Source organism: Symphodus melops, assembly GCF_947650265.1.
Source record: "Symphodus melops genome assembly, chromosome: 20".
Taxonomy (NCBI): domain Eukaryota; kingdom Metazoa; phylum Chordata; class Actinopteri; order Labriformes; family Labridae; genus Symphodus; species Symphodus melops.
Genome location: NC_136710.1, coordinates 8,386,495 through 8,407,203, shown reverse-complemented (window position 1 = coordinate 8,407,203; position 20,709 = coordinate 8,386,495). Strand labels below are relative to the sequence as shown.

Here is a 20,709-nt window from a genome sequence, read left to right as displayed (position 1 = left end):
TCAAAAGTTATTGCCTTTCTGTGGATTCTCAAATTATAATCCAGAAGCCTAAAATATGATGTTTTCAGAGCCGACGTCTAAATTTAACTCAGTGATAAACCAAGATGTCCTCCCTTGTCCCTGTCTCTATGTTGTTGTTCTTATCACAATCATTCAGCTTCGTCGAGCTTTAAGTGTGAAGGCTTGATGTTCTCTTCCATCCGTTTGCTCTCGGCACTCAAGAGTTTCTCCCTCCTATCTTGTCTGGCGTCTCTTTTCTTTTCCTTTTTTTCCCTCCTTTTTGAAAATGCCTGTGGGCTTTAATTGTTCAAATGCTCCCACCAACGAACTTCCTGCCTTATCACTTATTTATCGGAACTGCTGTCCCGTATATTTTCCCTCAAAGATACTGTAAACTGGAAGAGAAGTGCAGTCTTTCATCATCCCAAAGGAAACTCAGAGATTTAAAAGAATTCAGGAAAACATTGGTTCTAATAAATAATTCCCGACTGATTGCGTGCATTCGAGTAAAATCACTTGAAGACACGAAGGTGCACATGAGCGTGACAATTTTTAAAAGCTCAGACAGTGTGGGAAAGAAAATGACTTCTCACTTCAAATGGATGAAACAGGAACACACTGAGATGATGGGGGAGGAATAAAAATGCTGAAGTGTTGTGGTAAGGTTTGGCCTTAAAGTGTTTAGCGTCTTTTCACTTTCAAAGACTCTTCTTCTTCTGTGTACATCAAGGAGCCAGACAAGCAGAAAATTTAATTTTTAAATGGTTAACCTCAATTTCTGGCAGAGCCAATTGAGGTTAACTGTGTTTTTGAATTCAATTATACAGGATTTTATAGTTAGGTAACAGAGCGTGCACCTACAATACTTTTAAGCTGTAATCAAGCTCATCTAAAGAGATTGTAGCTGGTAATCAAACTGAAATTAATAGAGATGCCTCTTTAAAAGCTCAAAACGCACCACGACTATCAGAATGAAGCTGAAGAAGATTTTTTATATAAAGTTATTTTTCATGTATGAAACCACAGAGAGAGGTCACAGATGAAATGACCATTGCATTCTTATTTTTTAATGAACCACAAAAAAGATTCTGGATGAGTGATGCTTTTCACTGTTAAAAAAAAAAAAACTCCAGGAGGATTGGGGAGCAGATGGCCCAGGGGTTAGTGCACATGCAGTATGTAACAAGGCTTAAGTCCTTCAGAGCGGGCAGCTTAGGATCAGATCAGACCTACAGTATTCCACGTCACTCTCCTCTCTCTCTCTTTGTCTCCCTTTTCAAAGTATAGCCACTGTCCTATCTCTAAATAAAGACATGAATGGTAATAAAGCTTAATAAACCTTAAAAACAACGAGGCGGATCTGGGCAGAGACAGCCTGGTTGTTAGGTTGCACCAAGTGTACAGAGGCTTGTGTCAAACGGGTTCAAGTCCAACTTGTGGTTCAGTTCCACTCTCCCCCAAGATTCCTATCTGTCCTATCAATACAAGGCAAGAAGCCAGAAAAATAATGTCTGTTGATAATAATAAATAATAATGACAATAAAATTGACAGGAGGATCAGATATTTTGTTAGAGATTAACTTTGACACTCATCGGACAAATGTCCACAGGGGGGCGCTGCACTTGACACAAACTAAAAGTTCCTCACTGGAGCTAAGTTTTATTCCACATGACGTAATTCTAAGTAATTGTCTTTAATGACTGGAGCACAGAGGATTCTAGATACGACTTTACATGGCATTTTGGAACACCATAAAAGCCCTGAAATACCTGAGAAAAGTAGTTTTTATGTGGAGTAAATTCCACAATATGGCACCCGATTGTTAACCGCATTTGCATCAACTACACTTAGAACAGGGCAGCTGAAAGTTCTCCCTCCATGCACATGTCTTACCCCTCCCTAATGAGCCTGAAAGGATCCTCTTAAGAAACCATATTGTGTCAGTTATTGTGGGAAATATGAGGTGAATGTGTATAGCCTTAGCTTTCTCCAGAGTTAAAGGGATACTTCACCCATTTACATGAAGCTGTGTATCATTAGAAACATGGTAGTAGTGTTGAATGGTCGTGAATCCAACCCTCATTTTGCCCTGAGACGAGAAAAATGTGTTTTTCTTTGCTTGAAAGTTTTCATGTGATGCAAAAAGCGTCATATTGCATTTTTCCCCATTTCAACACTACTACCATGTTTCTAATGAAACACAGCTTCATGCAAATGGGTGAAGTATCCCTTTTATTAAAAGTTAAAAATGGAGAGAGGCAGTGACGCCAGCTGAAAAAAAACTTGTAGTGCCATTGTCCAAGTTCTAGTTATTGGAAAGGCCTGCAAAGAAGCCTGAATCTGAAATGTTTTTCTTAAAAAAAAAAAAAAACATTATAAAATGTCTTAATAAATAGGGGGGAAAAAAGAATCATTTAAAGACTGAGTGAAAATCTCAAATGCATCTTTGAGATATTTTCTGGTTGCATCAGTCGAAGCAGAGGCATCTCAAGAGTTTCAAATTGTCATGTTTAATACACGCTCGATTAGCCCAGACTGTGTGAGGAAAACTTGCTGGAGAATGCTGGATGAGGGTGACCTTGATGTGCAGGAATTTGGACTTTTCAAACTCAATCACAGCCTGTATTAACACCGCAGTGTCCTCATTAGGGCAGTTAGTGAAAACACAGTTTCCGATTGCATTCTCTCTTTATTTTCCATCAAATTAGTCCGCTCTTGTCCTCTTCATGACGTTTATTTCCTTCAACTCTCATTAAACTTAAATCAGAGAAGTTGTGATCATTTTTGGACGGCTGCATGGAAAGCTCACCTCTGAAAGCACTTTCCTCCTGTCCAAGTTCTGCAGGAAAACTTGCCGGGTGTTAATCAGCTGCTGTGGAGTGAGGGAGCAGCTGACATTTTGAAAAGCCTCCTTTTCAGCTTGGCTGCTAAATTGGACATACTGATCCAGATCTGTCCCCTCACACAGGATGCTCCTCAGACTGCCTGGCCGTGGGATGCCCGTCATCTGGTAAGAAAAAGAAAGAACGAAAAAAAAAAACAACAACTGTGGTAGAAGAAGACAAACAAGAGAACTTTGCATTGATTTATTCATGCACTGTGTCCTTTGTGTCGTCGTGAAGGCTGATGATGTGCATAAATCACATTTCAGAATCGGAAGGGTTTTTTTATTGAAATCAATGTTACTATGCAAAAACACTGGCAGTGTCACTTGTAGCAGCAGTAAATAAAAAGTGACACAATCACACACACACATAATTCTCATGATACCAGGCGGTATGAATGGCAGTGGCATTAGCAGAGGCGGTAGAATGGATCATAACTCTTTTTTTAAGAACTTGTACATTCTGGGCACAGAGCTGTAGCTCAGCCCACTGCAACCATTAGAACGCCTCAGACACTGTAGGGATCTTTTAATCAGTGCACATTGTATTTAAGCATCCTTGTCAATGTCAGGGAAGCATAATTAACATCTCGCAGCTCATCTGATATCACTTGGTACATACAGCAGCATCAGTTGGGGAACATTTAGAGAGACGACAGCCTCATCGCAAGTTTATTTTCATCCAAATTACCGACTGAAAACATCTTCAAACAGCTCAAATACTTTGCTTTGCTTTGATTACACCTGTCAAGACAAAGAGTCCCGCAGGCGCTACTTGGCCAGGACACGTTGTATTCCTAAATGTTCAAGCACAACACTTGTTTTCAAGCAGGCGGAGGCTGCTTTTGCGTCTTATAAAACACAAGCAGTGTTGAGAAATTATACTCACTGGGTATAGTTTGATCTGTGCATTCATGAGGCCTTTGACCACCGCTGGCGGCACGGACAAACTCTCTTCCAGATGATCGGAGAAAGTCTCATTGTCTCTTAGGACAGTCCTCAGGATCACTGGTTGAGCTTAAACATAAAGATCTGAAATTAGTGCAAAGCAACGACAGACAACCAGACGTCATGAAATGCAGTGTACAGCCATTCTCTCATGTAAACAGGAGTCAAATGATAGCAGGTTTGAGATGAAAACAGGAAGTCCGAATTGCTAAGTTTAAGCTTCCTTGCTTGCTCTATGCATTTCTCATATTTTGCAGCCAGAACTCCCCCCTTTCTTTCTCTGTACCCATTCTTCATCTATCCTCCTTTCACACTCCTCTTCACAGTTGGAGAATGGGTGCATGGGGAAAAAATGCCGCATGCAGGACTTGTGTCGTTTGGCCTCGTGGACTCCTATGCCAACCATGGAGAGAGCCTGTGGTGTAACTAATAGGACAGCAGCTCTTCTGCTCTTACAGAACGTCGGTCTAACGAAGCACAAGAGAGTTTATGCTGTTGTTGAAAGGACAAGGTTAAAGATGAAAGCCTTGTCTTCAAGATCAGTGTCGTGCAGCAGCTCAGTGCAATGCTACACTTTCGCAAGACACAACGGCTATATGTATTAAAATATGAACTGAAATAAAAAGAAACCCTTTGAGTTTTGAGCTTGTGGTTAAAAAGGGAAACACGAGGAAAGCAGACTTGATTTGGTTTTTAATGTGTCAATAATGCCTTTTCGATGACACCTGTAATTAAATACTTTAATGAGGGCTGAACCCTCGAGATGCAGGTGTGTGTGTGAGATGGGAATATTTGTTTGCTAAACATGAAGCAGATTATCTAACAGCCATATTCACATATTTAGCTGCCCACAGTCAGTCTGCTCTTTAAAGAGTCATTTTTAAAAACCAATTGACATAGCTGGAATCTCACATACCGTATCCATTTAACACTCTAGCGTGTGCTGGTGAGGAGATGAAGGAGGTTATGCAATTTAATTAGAGCTTTAAGGCCTTCAATGAATGCAACACATGCAAGTCAGCCGATGAAGGGGATGAGAGGACGGAGTGAGGTATATTGAGTAAAGCAAGAATCAATTAAGATAAAGGTTTGCTAATTATTTATTATTCCTGAGGGATGTAACAATACACCCAACTCGCAAATATAATACGATCCTATACCAAACAAACAATTCCAGTGCTCTGTTCACGATGTCCTCTTCGTGATTTGCTCATCAAATGGAAGCTAAATTAAAAAGAAGTATAATTCTTCATCATGAGACAGGAAACATTTTGAATATATATCTTCATATGTCTTGTCAATTAAAATGAACTTAATCGCTTTTCATTTTTAGTACCAAAAAAAACAAAAAACGATAAGACGCACATCTGATTTTGGCGGGTTTCCCAGAAAGGCAAAAAGTTGAAACCGTCGTCCTGCATTGACGTCCACAACGTGCAGTTTCTGTTCAGCTGTGTAGCTCTTTTACGACCAACGCTTTTAGCTTTCGCAGCTTTCTAACTTGCTATAGTACAGTAGTTGAGCTCTCAGCGTCGCAAGTACCGACTCTGCTCGTCATACGATCAGTTTAATATACGAGTCGTTCAATCAGAAGAGAACTCCATCAAAAATCCTTCTTTTATCTCGCATCATAACATTCTTATTTGTCCCTTTTGTGTACCTCCCCAGGAATATATGCACCATTATCTTTCAGGATGGTACTTTGAGTTAAATACGTAACTTGATGCAGAGCTCAAACTCTTGACACGCTCCCCTGATTCCCTCTAAATACACGTTATTATTCCTCTCATGTTTGCAGGACGATGAAGGGGGCAGATGGGGTCATATTACAGGGTTGTAGAACACGCTAGCGAACACTGTTGCCTTTCTGATTGAAGAGACCATCCGAGTCTTTTAATCAACTCTTGGTAATAACAAAAAAGGGACAACACAATCGCCTTTGCCATCCTCGTCTTTTGATACGACTCTATTCCCCATTCTTGTCAATGACCTTTTGTGCTCTCTTCTCTGACAGAGAATGCCGTTAATTATGCTCTGACTTAGATCACTGATGGATTTAATCTTGTACTTTACAAGCCGGCAACCCCAAAATGCAAATGGACCCACAGGAAGGACCCCCCCCTCCTCTTCCCCCTTTGTCTTTTTGCAAATTAGGTAGCGCATGAAAATCTGAATATCATCAGGCTAAATGAGCCTAATGCAAAGCAGCAAGTTATCAAGACAAACGATCTGTCACACTGCATGGCAAATTGCATCATAAATAATGGCGCCATTGTTTTTGAGGGATAAAGGGGAATAACAAATCCTCAAAGTTGTCATCCACATGAAGGGGATACTTTCCTTGATGGAGAGCAGTTAATAAAGACACAGCAGAGGGATTGTTGTCAAGGCTCACTATTGCATATACCAATTATATCTGGAGCCATTACTCAGAAGTAGCGACACATTTCCATCAAGAAAGACCAATCCATAGTTTGACCTTGTTGCTTTACAGTGATTGTGAGTGAAAATGACATCTCTTACCATTGCCAGGGTCGGACTGTGACAGGACTGAAGACCACTGTTCAAGGTCGTCCGCCAGCAGCTGAGCCTTACTTAGAATCGATCTGTCCACCACGAGAGTTTGCAGCTCTATTAACATCCCTGCAACGCTGATTAACGGAAAAAAAAGACAAAAATAAAATTAAAAAAAGCTCATTGTTCCTCTTAAAGTGTAAATTCTGTGAAGACATTCAGTCACATTCCCATGTATAACCTTAGAAGACAGTGGAGGATATATCCCAGTACTCACATGGAGTTGTTGAAGTTGTTGACTTGGCCCGGCGTCTCCCCGGGCGTTGGATAGTTCAAACAGGGATTGTTGATGTTACATATCATCCCTTGAAGCCAGGGCAGCACGCCAGCCGATGGCATGGCTTTATTTGGGTAGTGGCCTGAAGGAATAGGGATGAGTGCATACAGTTTGCTTTTACTCGGCTGCAGTGCGAACACATTGTTGCTTGGAGGTATCGACGCACAGCAGAAGTTAGCAACTACCCAGGTCATTACACTTCCTGAACATTTGGACGGAAACATTAGCCTTGAGGTATGGCAGAAACGCTCGTGCAACCTTTGCAGCTGTTCGACAGGTGTAAAGTAAATAGCAAAAAGTTTGTCAAAATGTTTTGTAGAAGTGATGCATTCTGACGCATCGAAAAAGCAGTGAAGCTTTAAAAACAACTACAGATCTTAAGTCATATTTTAGAGAGCACACTGAAATTGCACAAATACACTTTTCAGAAGTGAAACGTTGCACGTGTATTATTGCCATTTAGACACTGTGACTTGATTAAGAACAAGAAATGACCCAGTATTACCCAGGACGTTGAAATGTGTTACTGTGGTATCAAAACAGGTCTTCGTGAATATTATTTGATTTTGATGTGAAGTATGATCTTTAGGTTTAAAACACTGGTATCCTGACAGCCCCGGCGTGTACTCACATTGGCCTTTGTAAAGCGGCTTGTTGGTGGAGCGCACCCACACCAGAATGAAGAAGAGGAACAGAGGCCATATCACTTCTATGACCAGACGCACCTGCACAGGGGGGATAAATCGGGCTCATTTTAATAATTTGCGTGTGAAATACATGTGTATTAGTTTCATCATTTGCATGGTGTCACAGAAGTTCAAACATGAAACGAATCGAGTCAAAGATACGAGTTGCAGGTAGATTTGTCACCATCTCAAACAGAAACCTTTGAGGTGTTCTGGTTGTGATACTGTTTCTGATGGACTAAAGAACCTAATAGAGCTGCGTTTTTCCCTTGTGTGTGTGTGCAGAGCATGTAATAGTCCACATGTTCTTTTCAGTCTTACTGCGAGTCTGAGCCTGACAGGATTGGAATATCAACCTCTATTTGCCATCACATACTCCTTATCCCTTCTCACCACGTTTATTCCTCTTCTGGATGAAGAGCACCGACCACCTTCTTCACTTTTAATATACAACTACTTTATTACCTGACAACTCCAAGCACCCCTTGTGACATGCCTGGTTTTTATTTTAACCTCAGGGAATGGGTGCAGAGAGAATCGTATGAAAATGGATCACCTCAAGGCTTTCCTTGTTCACAAGGTATTTTCTCATATTTTTCCCTGTCAGTGTGCCGTGAGGGATGTTCTCGAGACAAAGTACCAAGACCTTAGGGTTTGGAGGTTATTTCTGAACAACCCAAGGTTATAGCAGGTTGAAGACACACACCTACAAGCTTATTCTTTACGACTGCTATCACAGAGGTGCAGTGTCTTTATGCATGATTCACAGAAACGTGTGCCTCTGAAAGCCTCGTAACGTTTGTGCAACAGCAGAACTTCACTTCATCATCCTTGCGCCAGAGGAAGTTTTATCCACCACTGGTGGCTTCCAGTGAGATATTACAATGCCGCAGCTCATCTTTCTTTGACTCTTCAACCCCACACTTTATGCCATGTAGGCTTTTACGCCTCCCTTGGCACACCATCACTCCACAACCTCATGAGCCCTCTCCGCGAACCTCAGCTGACCCTGTCCGCCTGCACTCAGCCCTCCAAACTTATGTCTGGAGGAGTTCCCCACTTAGAGCCGCCACAGACACAGTTCCTGATGGCTCATATTAACGGAAATAATAAGGGAAAACGTCTATACTGGAGTAGGCAGATGTGAAGTTAAGACAATCATAGCAGTAATAAATATGTCAATGCAATACAGTCACCTATGGTTTAAAGTAGAGTTTCTGCAGTAGAATAGAAGAAGGGTAAAACACTTATTTGATTTATTTGGGTAGACATGCATAGGCTGGATTTTCAGTTTTATAATTTTTTCAATGAACTGCAGATGGAAACATTGAAGAAGATCCCATTGCATTTATTTCAAAGAAACCAGATAGAATTTCTAATTCTGTTCCTTAATTCCCTCCAGTGTGTGCGTCAGAGAGGATGTAGCTCCGCTCAGAGAGGATGAATTATCATAATGTATTCCACAGAAAAAAAAAAGGCATCGAGAGTGGAACACAGAGATCACGGGGACTTTCTCGATGTCTGGCTCCCCAGGCATTCGCCATCGGACACTGCCGTCTTTGTGAACAGATAATCTCCTCCTATGAAATTATGTGAAATACTGGACCATAAAATCAGTTTCATGCCTGTTATAAAACCTTAAAATGCTTGGTGAGGCATTCGTATAATTGGTCATTAACCTCCACAAGCCCTCCAGAAGCACCATTGTCCTTGCTAACTCCCACCGGTTTTGTCTAATAACAATATTTCATGTTGACTTTCACCAAATATCACACATTCCAAGCACAAAACTGCCACTGTCCACTTACATATTTCAGGAACAAGTAGGCCCATATTTCATCCTCATACAAACAGATACCACCCTGTTCCTTCTGCTGGCTGATACAATTAACTTTGGGAATGTTTCTAAGATTCAAAGTTGGAATCAGTTGAAGTTGTCACTTGAGTTATTCTCGGAAAGTATGAACTATGATGAAAGCTGGGTTTTTTTTCCCTTTTATGAGAATCTTTTCTGTTCTATTCCAGCATCAGACACACTGCTGTTTCTGGAACCCCTAACCAAACAAGTGGGTGGATGTGGCTGCTATTATCACTGAGAGGATATACATCAGAGAAAACACACTGCAGTTCTTTGTTACATCTATATCTCCCTCTGAAATGACTCATATGGCTAACTGGATTCCACGACAGCTCGCTCTGACCCTTGAGATGCTGTCGCGGCACAGGCTGGAACTGTTATCTTGCCTGCGTCATGTGACCTCGTAGTCACCACAAGCTATAAATTCCACCATATGTCATTGGTCGTTCATGTTCAGGCTTTTTTTTTCTGTTTTAAGAATGAGAAATTGATGAGCGCAAAGGGACAATCCCTAAGATACTTAAACCTCCACAACAGTTAAAATGTTCCAACAGTCTTATGTTATTTTATGTGGTTTGCACTTATCTGAGACAATGTCCATACAACTGTTTAAATGACAAATTCAACTCAGTATAGGGATATATTTGGCACTTAATTTCAGCAAGAAGGTTCACGTAGGAGGCTGACGCGATTTCAATGTCTACAGGTGCACAAATTAAGAGTCACAATCACAACATGGGTTCATACCTTTGGAATAATTTTTATCGAAATAAACAGTCACAGTTGTGAATACATTTAATCTTGCCTAGTGGTTAGTGTGTGTATGTACAGAGGCTTCAGTCCTTGAGAGCAGATGGACCGGGTTCAAATTAATTTCTTCTGACTCTATCCATTGTCCTATCTCTAAATAAAGGCATAACAAAATCTTTGGAAATCAATAAATAAATAAGGTAATTTGTTTGTGTGATTTCTGTCCAAAAGACAAAAAATGTTGAATATGCTTTCAAATGTTTCCTTTGATTTGAAAAAAAAACATGTTGTGTTTAAGTAAGTTTGGAAATAAGAGGATTTGACATAATACGTAATCACACCAGGCAGAAATAATAAGAAACACACAAAACACAACACCAATTATCCGTAGAGAAATTGATATATTTTCGTACTCTGGAAATCACAAGTTCAAAGCCTGCACACACGTTACAGTGTTACCAAAAGTTCCATTAGAGTTGCTGTTTCTGTTAAAGTGAGTCTTACAGTTAAAGCTCTAACATAACGTCTGTCTGCTGAAAACGGTTTGCGTGAAGGTTTGTAGAGTCACTTGAATGAAATCACAAGTGTAAGCACTAAATGCAGTGTGACTGTTTGGAAGCAGGTGGAAGCATCAACTTGAGTCTAAATATTGACAGTACAGTAGTTCAGGAACAAAGATGGCTTGAGCACACTTAAAAGTTTGCAGTAAGTTGATGTATTTGTGCTTTACTTTGGATGGTAAGAATTTAAAAGTTTTGCAAAACTTTTGTAAAACACTGCTGAGGACAGGAAGTGATAGTGAGCCAGTAAGACGAGCCAGAAAGAGCGCTTGCCCTTCAAACAAAGCATTCTACATTGTCACTCCCTATCCCCTTCTATTAGGCCGCAGACTGCCTTTGTTAGAAGTAAAATACAGGCAATGTGACAAAAAGTGCACAAGAGATAGATCTCTAAAAATTGAAGGTGACACTTCAAATTGGTCAGCATTAAGCTAAGATTGTTCTTGTTCTCTAGTGGGAGAGTTGAGAGCAGCTTACCAGTATTTCTGTAGGAGACGGTTTTCATTGTAAATCCCTCCTATTATCTACCCCCCCACATCATGAATAACTTACTTGCCCTTGATAAAAACAACCCTGGGACCATATCCTCGTTTTCTCTCCTTTGCTGACCAATTTCGGCAGATCTACGCTGATTTGTGAGAGGAGGGGTTTGTGTGCACAATTGTACCTTTTGTCTCTTCCGGAGAGTGAAGTTCTTCCACAGGAGCAGAGTGAACTGCGTCAGGAGACCCATTACAGCTTATCCTGGCAATATCCTGCCAACGCGTAGCTATGGCAACTGGCCCACTTAATAAACCCTGGAGGGAATAAAAAGCAGAGTTTGGTTTTAATACAGAGGAGCAATGCATCTTGGGGGAGTGCCACTAATCATTCACTTCCCCCGGCCTTGGGGCTTATGGTGCAGCACCTGTTCTAAGAATTATTATCACCTGCACTCAGCACATCTCAGGATGGGGCGATGTGTGAGCACGGGGAGGTTACGCAGCTTGGAATCCAGAGTAAGAATCTTTATTCATGTGGTTGTTTTACTTAATGTACTGCATATAAAGCTATTAGCACAAGCCAAAATCTCTTTTCTTTCCTCTTAAAGGGGGATGAGGCAATGTAAACTGGGCTTCTTGTCTCATTAACCACCGCTGTGCTACAAATTCTCCACCAATTAATTAATCCTTTTTCTGGAGCAGAGGAAATACAAAAACTTCACCGGCAACTACTTCATAGTTCTTTATACGCCTCAAAGACTGCTGTAAAATATTTATCAAAAGTTCTGTCAACCACTGCACGCTGATTACACAGATAATAAACAAATGGCTCTGAATGGCATTCTTACCCTGCTACAAGTGTAACCTTTATTCAAGACAGCACAACTGGCAGTCTCTCTTTTGTCGAGAGCTCATTCCTTGCTTCTATTCATTTCGACAACAAAGTTAGCAATGTTGATGAAGGATTTTACCAAGGGTTTTCAAATGCTCAAAAGCTTTAAAAAAAAGAAAAAAAAAAGAACTAGCTGTTAATACAGGAATGAAACAAGCAGTGTAACCTAGCTGAGTTTAAAACATGCTGTAAAGCATCTCCACTGATACTCTGCAGAGAAGCCAGAGGTTACAGGATGTGAACAAGGTGAGGATAGAGATGGGCTTTTTAGCCCAAGGCTAGTCCTGACAAATGTGCCACCTTTTAACGCTCCATTTCCTCTTTCTGTACTGGTTCCATCTCCCCTCTGTGTGTTTACATTATTTACTGCTTACTTCATGGATGTTTTATCTACTGCCATGGGAAAGTTGAGTCTCCCATGCTAACAAATGGACAAATAAGCACTGTAATCAACAGCACTATATTGGTGGGATGAAAAGGACTCCTATTTTTCTTCTCTTTTTTTTCTTTTTTTTTGAAACACATTTCAATGTGCCTAACAAATGTGTAATTTGAACCTCTGGCTGGAGGCTTGGGTACAATGGCCAAACTTTTAGGCTTTGTGTAGATCTTGAAGAAGAGCAGCAAATGAGTTAGAGCTAACATGAACTTTTCATTTAGTTTTATTACTTTTAAGCAAAGTAATCCCACATAACATATACCTGACCTACAAGCCCTGGACCCTCTCGTCAATGGTCTTTCCTGCATGGGTACTACTGTCATTATTTACTCCAGCTTTCATTCCCTGGATTACTTTGTAAACACTTGGGAGGAGATGTTGGTTATGGAAGTGAACAATTGTAAAATGGCCCGAGCCGAGCACAAATAGAGGCCCTTGTATACGCATGACCACTCCAGCTCCATCACTGCTTGTATAATTGAGTATGTACTTCATTCACTTGCACAGCTCTCAAGTCTCGTCTTTTGAAAGATGTAATGCGTAAAAAGAAGAACAGCTCGGTACCACCTCCACTCTGAAGTCACATCAAGCATGAAGGGTAAACAACATCTCCTCGAATACACTCAAGCCATATGTCTGAAATGTGCGTGAGAAGTTGTGTGTACAAAAGACGTGTAGAGTGTGTGTGTGTGTGTGTGTGTGTGTGTGTGTGAGTTTTGTGGAAAAGCCTAGCTCAAGGACTCTTTTTCAATTCAACATCTAAAGAAGAGATAACAAGTAACAAGAGAGAGGGCGTGATTGTGATTTGCATTGCAGCCACAGTCCTCCAGAGAGAAAAAAAAAAAAAAACTTGCAGTGTGAAGACTGTTTTCCAGATCATCATTCTAATATGACTAGAAGCACACAGAATAATTTAAATTGTTTTTTTGGTTTTTCTTTTTTTTTTTTTGGGGGGGGGGGGGGGGGGGTTCTCAAGATTGTGGCTATTAGGCACTGGCATCAGCATTTCATTGTGTCATTAGTTCCAATAAAAGTCCCATGAAAGCACCAAGGAAGGGACACAATGAAGAAATAGGAAAAAGGAAAGCATTGAGAGAATATCAGAGCTGATGCATGCGGTGCACTCAGGGACAAGACACAGCAGTGTGTGTGTTTTTTTTTTCCTGCCCCCCTTGGATGATCGAAAGCGCAAACAGATATTTGTCACTGAGCATGGGAGCACAGGACGACAGAGAATGCTGGCCAGATCTGTTAAGAGGGGGGCCACTGCAACGATCTCTATCCAACTCCATCTCGGATCCTGAGCTCCCCTGCAGCCTGGCCGCAACAGGAGAAGCTAGGTTCAAGGCCATGCTTATCTATGGTTATCTTTGTTTTAATTACAGGTGGGGCATCATGAAAAGCTAAATGCATTCTACTATGGATGATAGTTTAAGTTTTCTTCTCATGTAATTGTTTTGCAATTTAAATGGTCAGATTACAAGGTTTGCAAAAGATATTCTAAATACATAACTGTGTGTTTGGATAAACATCCAACAATATAAGAAGACAGACAAGTTTCTGTGTCAAACTTTGTTGCACAGCTTACTACCTCACTGCTGCAGCTACTTCTACCATATAAGGTTTTTTGTAAGGGGGGGGGGGGTTTAAATCGGGAGGATTCTGACACTTCAACATACTTTGATAAAGTTTCATCTGGTCAAGAAACTGAAAATAAAACTGATACCTCTATGTGGCGAGAGCATCAGAAGAGTATTGAATATGTCTGTATCTGTATTTTAATCCTCATCATGTCAGCCAATGGATCGATGTTAAACAGAAAACATTTCCACAGAAGAGATGAGAGATTGATAGATACTTGATGGATTAAGAGTGAGGGACACTTTACCTGGGCGGGTGGACTGAAAGCAGCAGAAAGCATCTCCACACCGGCGCAAACGCGTGTGTGTATTTACGGGCGCTTTGAGGAGAGGGAGGAAAAGCGATTGGTACGTAAATGATCCAGAGTGACATTTCCGACTGGTCTGTCCTGTTGTCAACAGTGCAACCTGTTTAATAGACGCAGCACTATAAACAGAGTGGTAAATGTGTGAAGTTGTGCTGAATTCTCCTGCATTATGAGAGAGAGGATGGCAGGAACTGAATACTTAACTTGAATATTCAATTCCAACAATCCTGTGGTGAAATTTAGGCCACACAATTTAAAAGAGCATATCAGAAGAATGCAAACTGCAAAGAAATGCATGCATGCATGCTTTTAAATCTGAAACCGTATAAAGAATATATTTTCACTGTGATTAAAAATTGCATTTCTGTATCAATAACTCCACGGAAAACTTCTCTTCAGAAATAACAAACTCAGCCCAACAGGTTTTAAAGCTGTCTTTGAAAAGTGTTCTGCTCCTGGCTAGCCTCTTCACAGAGGACTGCAGGTTACATTTAAGGAGTTTACAAATGCTGACCTACTTTCATGGCAAAAAAAAAAAAAAAAAATCTAAACAGCCTTAGAAACTTTTCAGACCCCACAATAATCCCATTCCTCTATGTGTTCACATGGTATGTTCCACAACAACATTTTTTTTTTTCTAAAAATGTAGCTCAATGCACAGTGTCTGCTTGAGAGAATGTGAGCCTGTGAGTCACCGGCTCTGAACACGCAAACCTGTGCATCTGTTTCTTCAATTCAAGACTGACGATCTACAGTTCTGGTTTTTTTTTGGCTGCTTCAGTTGAAGCGATGCAGCCACAGATTCAGCTCACAAGTTTCAGCCACAATCTGCTGAGTTTCATAGTCACAACATCCGCAGGATTTCGACAGCATTCACTGTACTATCTACAGCCGGTGGTACTGTGGCTCAAAGCTGACTTATTCTGGCTATCAGCACCCTACTCTCCCTGGGGCACCTTTCTGGCCGGTCCCTGTGCCAGCTCTGCCAAGCTGATAGGAAAGCGAGTTTATTAACCCAAAGACGGATCTTGATTATCTTTTCGACACTGAATTCTTAGCTATTTAATTTATAGTCCTCGTGGACACTACTGAGTCTTAGAGGCAGTTAATTTCATGCCTCAGCCTTTCTCAGACATTTCTTGTTTATTCAGACTTATTTACGTTCTACTGTGACACGGCAGCACAACTACAGGTACTTATTTTGCTTCTCAATCATGACTGGCCTGAGAAATCAGTGCTTCAGCACCTGCACTTGTTGCAGTGGGAAGAGTTTAATGGACAAAATAAATGAAAGTTTGCGTTAAGAATCAATTGAAAGAGTCTATAACATGAAGATTCATTAAGTTGATTGATTTCAAAAGCTTTTTCATGAAAAATAAAGTCACTTGTTTTTTAAAGCCATAAATAGGAGTGTTTGTGCAATAAATACCACAGACTGTAGTACAGCCCTACACACATTAGCATGGCAAGAATTTGAATTTCTCATGAACTGGCTGTGATATTTTATCCTGCAGACTATTTTGTTCATTTGGTTTTGGGACGGTGGATAGACATGGAAATCAGGTAGAGAGTGGGGATTGGCATGCACATGTTGAATTCCAACCCGACTCGCCTGTGTTGAGGACTACAGCCTCCATCTATGTTTTTTTTTTTGTTTGTTTTTTTTTAAAGATTTGTTTTTGGCCTTTTTGCCTTTATTGATAGAGGACAGTGGATAGAGTTGGAAAGGGGGAGAGAGTGGGGAGAGACATGCGGGAAAGTGGCCACAGGCCGGACGCGAACCCGGGCCGCCCGCGCGAGGAGCGAGGCCTCGCAACATGGTACGCGCGCTGTCGCTGCCGCTGAGCTATCGGCGCCCCCTATGTTTTTTGTTTTATTAGTTTATTATTTCATGGACAATCCCATTTACATTAAAAGGAGCAGCTTTAGCCTTTGTGGCTAATTTCCAGCTGTAGTCCCCGCCCAGTTGTGAATCGGCAACCTGAAGTTGTGACGCACGTACTAACCACTGCACCACCAGCGCCGCAAATATAACGTTTAGTGTTTCATGTCGACAACACTTATGATGTGACTGTGACAAACTTTAAGTGCTCGGAGGCAGGTCCTGTGTGACATTTAGGGGGACAATATATTTACAAAAGTGTTGTCAAGGTGTGTCAGGAAAAAAATGTTTTTCAAAAATACCTTTAAAAAAAAAAAAAAAAAACCTTCACTGTGTAAGAAATGAAAAGATGAAAGACAGCAAATGCAAGGTATATGAGACAGAAGTGGAAAATAAATAAAAGAAAGTCATGGGAATTTTAGATCAAAATCAGTGTTTATACTGTGTGAGAGTTTTTAGTAGAAGCACAAAATACTTCTTTACATCTCAGAGGATTCAAACCTGTGATATTGGCGTCTGTCAGAGAGATATCACTTATATTAACAAGTCATTACGGGGCAATTAATTTTAGAGATGCAATATTTCTCAGCATCTTGTTTCAGTGCTTCCTGGATCAAGCTGTCAATCTTTTTTAGCAGCTAATTACTCATTCATTAGAAACAAATGAAAATGATAGATAAAAAAAGATAGGCCAAATGTTCGCACTTAATCAACCATTAAGACATGTCATTCAAGAAGAAACTTTTTTCCTCATCCGGTGTACAGTAGAAATTGAAGCCACGTGAGACTCTGACTTGGACTGATGTAACGAGTAGTAAAATGGTAATCATTAGCTTGAGGCTAAAGTTCAGCCTTTCGCCTCTGACTCAGCAAACAAGCCGTGACAATATGAGTGTTCAAACTTCCTGAATAATAACTACATCTCGAAACCAAACAACTATTTTCACATTTTCCTCGGTTAATTTGTAAAACAAAGATCATGAAACATTAAAATCCCATATTTCCTTTTCAGCTACGTTGTTTCCATTTTTTAAACACAGTCATCCTGCAGACGAGTTGATTAATACGCTTCCAAATATCAGAAGCAGTTCTCATGCCGCTCTTTTGTTAATTCTTTTGACGAGACAGAGGAAAACAGGGAGACAAGTGTGCGGATACCCATGCCAGGAGTATGGAGCGAGCTACAATAACAACAACAGAAGAGGAAAGACAGCATCACAGCCGGTTTGGCTACAAAGTACGTGTCCTGTCAGAGGAAACAGTCAAGAAACCACCTACCTCTGAGCTGTTTGCTCGTCACCCGTCAGCACATCTTCAGGCCGAAAGATGGATTCAAACAGTTTAACTTCCAAACTCAGTCAGACAAAACAGTGCACTTCTACCATCTCTTCCTCTCTCTCTGTACACACACACACACACAGACAACACAGTCCCTGCCTCCCTCTAATGGCTCCTGTTTCCTTTAACCCAGAGTCATAATGTATGCAAATGACCTCTGCTGAGCCTGTCGCAGCGACTGTAGCCACAGTAATACTGCAGCCGGGGACGCACACAGGTGGTGTACATTACACAGCATGTTCCCTTAAGCTTGGCCCTGTAGCAGGAAGCATATGTCTGCCTCTCGTAGTCCTGTCGCTGTCACCCGAGGAGGCGAGGGAGGTGAAGAAGAGCACTGGCCTACATTTGGCTGGCCTTGTTTTTGTTTTGCTGGGTAGTTCGGAAGCAAACTTTGTTTGTAGTCACTTGTTGAATTAGCTCAAATGAGCCAGGAGCTAATTAGTCTGAAAGCTTACCTTTCTTGTTTAGTGTGGTGTTAATCAGAGAGGTTAGAGACCAGATGGGATCATGGGGAGATTATTTATTTACTATTAGACACCATATAGCCTAGTTTAAAATGTTGACAAACTTAATGTATCACATGAGGGGGGGTAAGTGTGGAGTCAATGGGGTTTTATTGGGACCATATCATTTGGTAACAAAGGCAGCTGAGAGATTATTATGTGAGGTGATAAAGAATAATACCACAGGTGCACTGGGATATATAATTATGTAAATGAGGAGGGTGTGTAGACAGGAAATACACAAGGACACTTCAATCAGGAAGAGTCTTCTGAGTGTATCAGGGTGTATGATGCTAGAAAATAGTGCCAGTACATTCTTCATAACAGACCAAAGCAAAATCAGGGCGCTGCAAGATCTTTTTCATTTTCCAAAGGAAATCATTAAATTACCTTGATGACATTTAGTCGTACAACCAAAAAGAGTTTATGAAGAAAGCCTCGAAGCTAAAACATTCATAAGTGACTTTATCTTGAGGTTTTGCAAACTGCCACAAAAAAAACACATTTCTGTCACTTTCATTTACAGTGGGTTCACTGTGACTTGCTCATAAGGTGTAGGTCCGTAGTCTAAATTCATTACACACACACCTACACACACACGGAAGTCAGGTGAAACCTCCACTGCCCAAAAGTAATTGCTTCAACTAATGAAGTGCTGCCGCTCACAGGCACCAGCACGCCAGAGTACACCGGCTGTTCCCAGGTCAGTAAACCCGGTGTTTGTTCAGCACGGAGCACATTTGCAAAAACCACTGCCTCGTACTTTGTTTCTCACAGACCTTGAGAAATAAAAGAAAACAAGAACACAACATGAACATGACCTGAAAGATCAAACAAGGGTCACAAACTGAACTCAACTGTTCTGGACATTAATCGAGTAATCGGATTAGAAAGATTGTGTGGTCAGACATCTTTGTTCCAATAAATATCAACTTTTTTTTAAGAGCAATTATAATTAAAACAATAAATACAAGCTTTCTGTGTATTGTAAAAATGTGGCAAAATATTTCCAATAGATAATAGAATACGGTATAAGAAAAGGAAAGAGTTGTAACTTCTCCAGGCTTAGCTGAACTTAATATCCTGGCGCTGCGTCTGAGTCAAACCTTAAAGGATGTGTGTGTCAGTCGCTGCGATTATATCAAAGAAGAAAACTCAATCTCTGCAGCAACTAAAGAGCAGAGCATAGAAAACACAGATGCTCAAGCACAAGAAATAAAACAACTGAACATCAATAAGTCTACATAAATTCGAATTATAAAGTACTTGGTGCCTTTCAACATTGTGCTGTTTGGTTGTCTGAATCCGAACGAAGCCTCTGCCTCAAGGCATTTTAGAAATCAGGGTACTCGATTGATTTGAGGAATCATTTCAACCCAACTCAGCACGTTGTTGCTCTTTAAGGAAATAAAGGGAAAAAAGTGAAAGGATTCCTGACCACATACACATAAATCCACTTGTCTCAATGTGGACTTGAACCCCCTTGACCTCCTTTCACCTTACTTTGTGCACTGGGGCACAGTGATGTTGAAAGAGAGGAATCCACCAGATGGGCTCTGAGAGTGACAAATGAGGTCATATTTTCATACTAGATGCTTTAACACCTGCTAGCACCTTCTGTAAGAAAGTGTAGCCTGAGCAAGAGTGTTACAATAAAAGTAAAAGAGTTAGTTAAGACCCTTCAATTTGAAATGTTTGTCTGAACAGATTTCTAGAATGTTAAGAAGAACTATTTTGGCTCAAACACCTGGACTTCAAAATACACAGCAGCGGGGTTTGGACCACTGGCACCAATGGCGTTGGACCTTTTCCATTGTATTCTGCATTTTGTTTTTTACAGCATTTGACACCGAATGGCAGGTTCTCATTTTGGACCAGCAGTGTTAACTGAGTTTTTGGTCATCCATGCTCAGTGAAATGATTACATGTTGAAAGCAATGTTCGGTATAGCTAAGTATTTCCATTATAATTATATATATATATATATATATATATATATATATATATATATATATATATATATATATATATATGCTTAGCTTAAGTCTGCTAAGTGTTTCTGTTTAGGTGAACGGTTAAATAGAACGGAGCCATTTGAATCAAATTTCAAAGTCTTTCCCAGTTTTCAGATGTTAAAAACCAAGCAGGAGAGACATGTAGTCTAAAGTCAGCTTTTCCAACATTTCACTAAACTTTCCTAAATCCAAAATAGCTTTTGGAGTAACAACTGGGGCTCGACCTCTTACCTTTGACCAATTGCATCACTCGTACCGTTATGGTGAACTATAGTAAAGTAAATAACCTCTTTCCACACAAACTACAGCAATGAGCAACACACCTCTTTACAAGCCTCTCTCTTTTTTTTTGCCTGCTCAAGCCAGGATGTCCAATGTGATGCCTATTGAGAGCAAATCTGATGTAATACAACTGAGATTTCCCTGAGCAGCAGCTAGCTAGTTAGCTAGCTTGTGTCCTTCTGCCCTTACTTTGCTCAGTTTCTCTGTCCCTGCTGACGAGGTGAGACTTAAACACACAGGTGCTTATTAACCACACTCATCAGGACAGACTGGACAGAGATAACCATCCCTATTGAGTCACAGCTGGCATTTTGACTTTTCATTCTGCCTTGTGTCTTTGGTCTTAGCAGGTGGAGAGTTGTCCTGGGGAAAAGAAACCCAGAAAAAGTA

General features: G+C 40.6%; 1 protein-coding gene across 1 annotated transcript in view; it reads right to left on the bottom strand.

Annotated features, from left to right (window-relative positions):
- Positions 1 to 20,709, bottom strand: part of LOC306841547 (phospholipid-transporting ATPase ABCA1) — a 173,012-nt gene that overhangs the window by 130,154 nt on the left and 22,149 nt on the right. The window contains exons 3-8 of the mRNA XM_079371493.1: positions 11,206 to 11,335; positions 7,316 to 7,409; positions 6,625 to 6,766; positions 6,357 to 6,484; positions 3,775 to 3,902; positions 2,811 to 3,008 (exon numbers count right to left, since the gene is read on the bottom strand). Coding sequence (XP_079227619.1) covers positions 2,811 to 3,008; positions 3,775 to 3,902; positions 6,357 to 6,484; positions 6,625 to 6,766; positions 7,316 to 7,409; positions 11,206 to 11,271 — 756 coding nt within the window. The 5' untranslated portion in view covers positions 11,272 to 11,335. The remainder of the gene's footprint in view (positions 1 to 2,810; positions 3,009 to 3,774; positions 3,903 to 6,356; positions 6,485 to 6,624; positions 6,767 to 7,315; positions 7,410 to 11,205; positions 11,336 to 20,709) is intronic.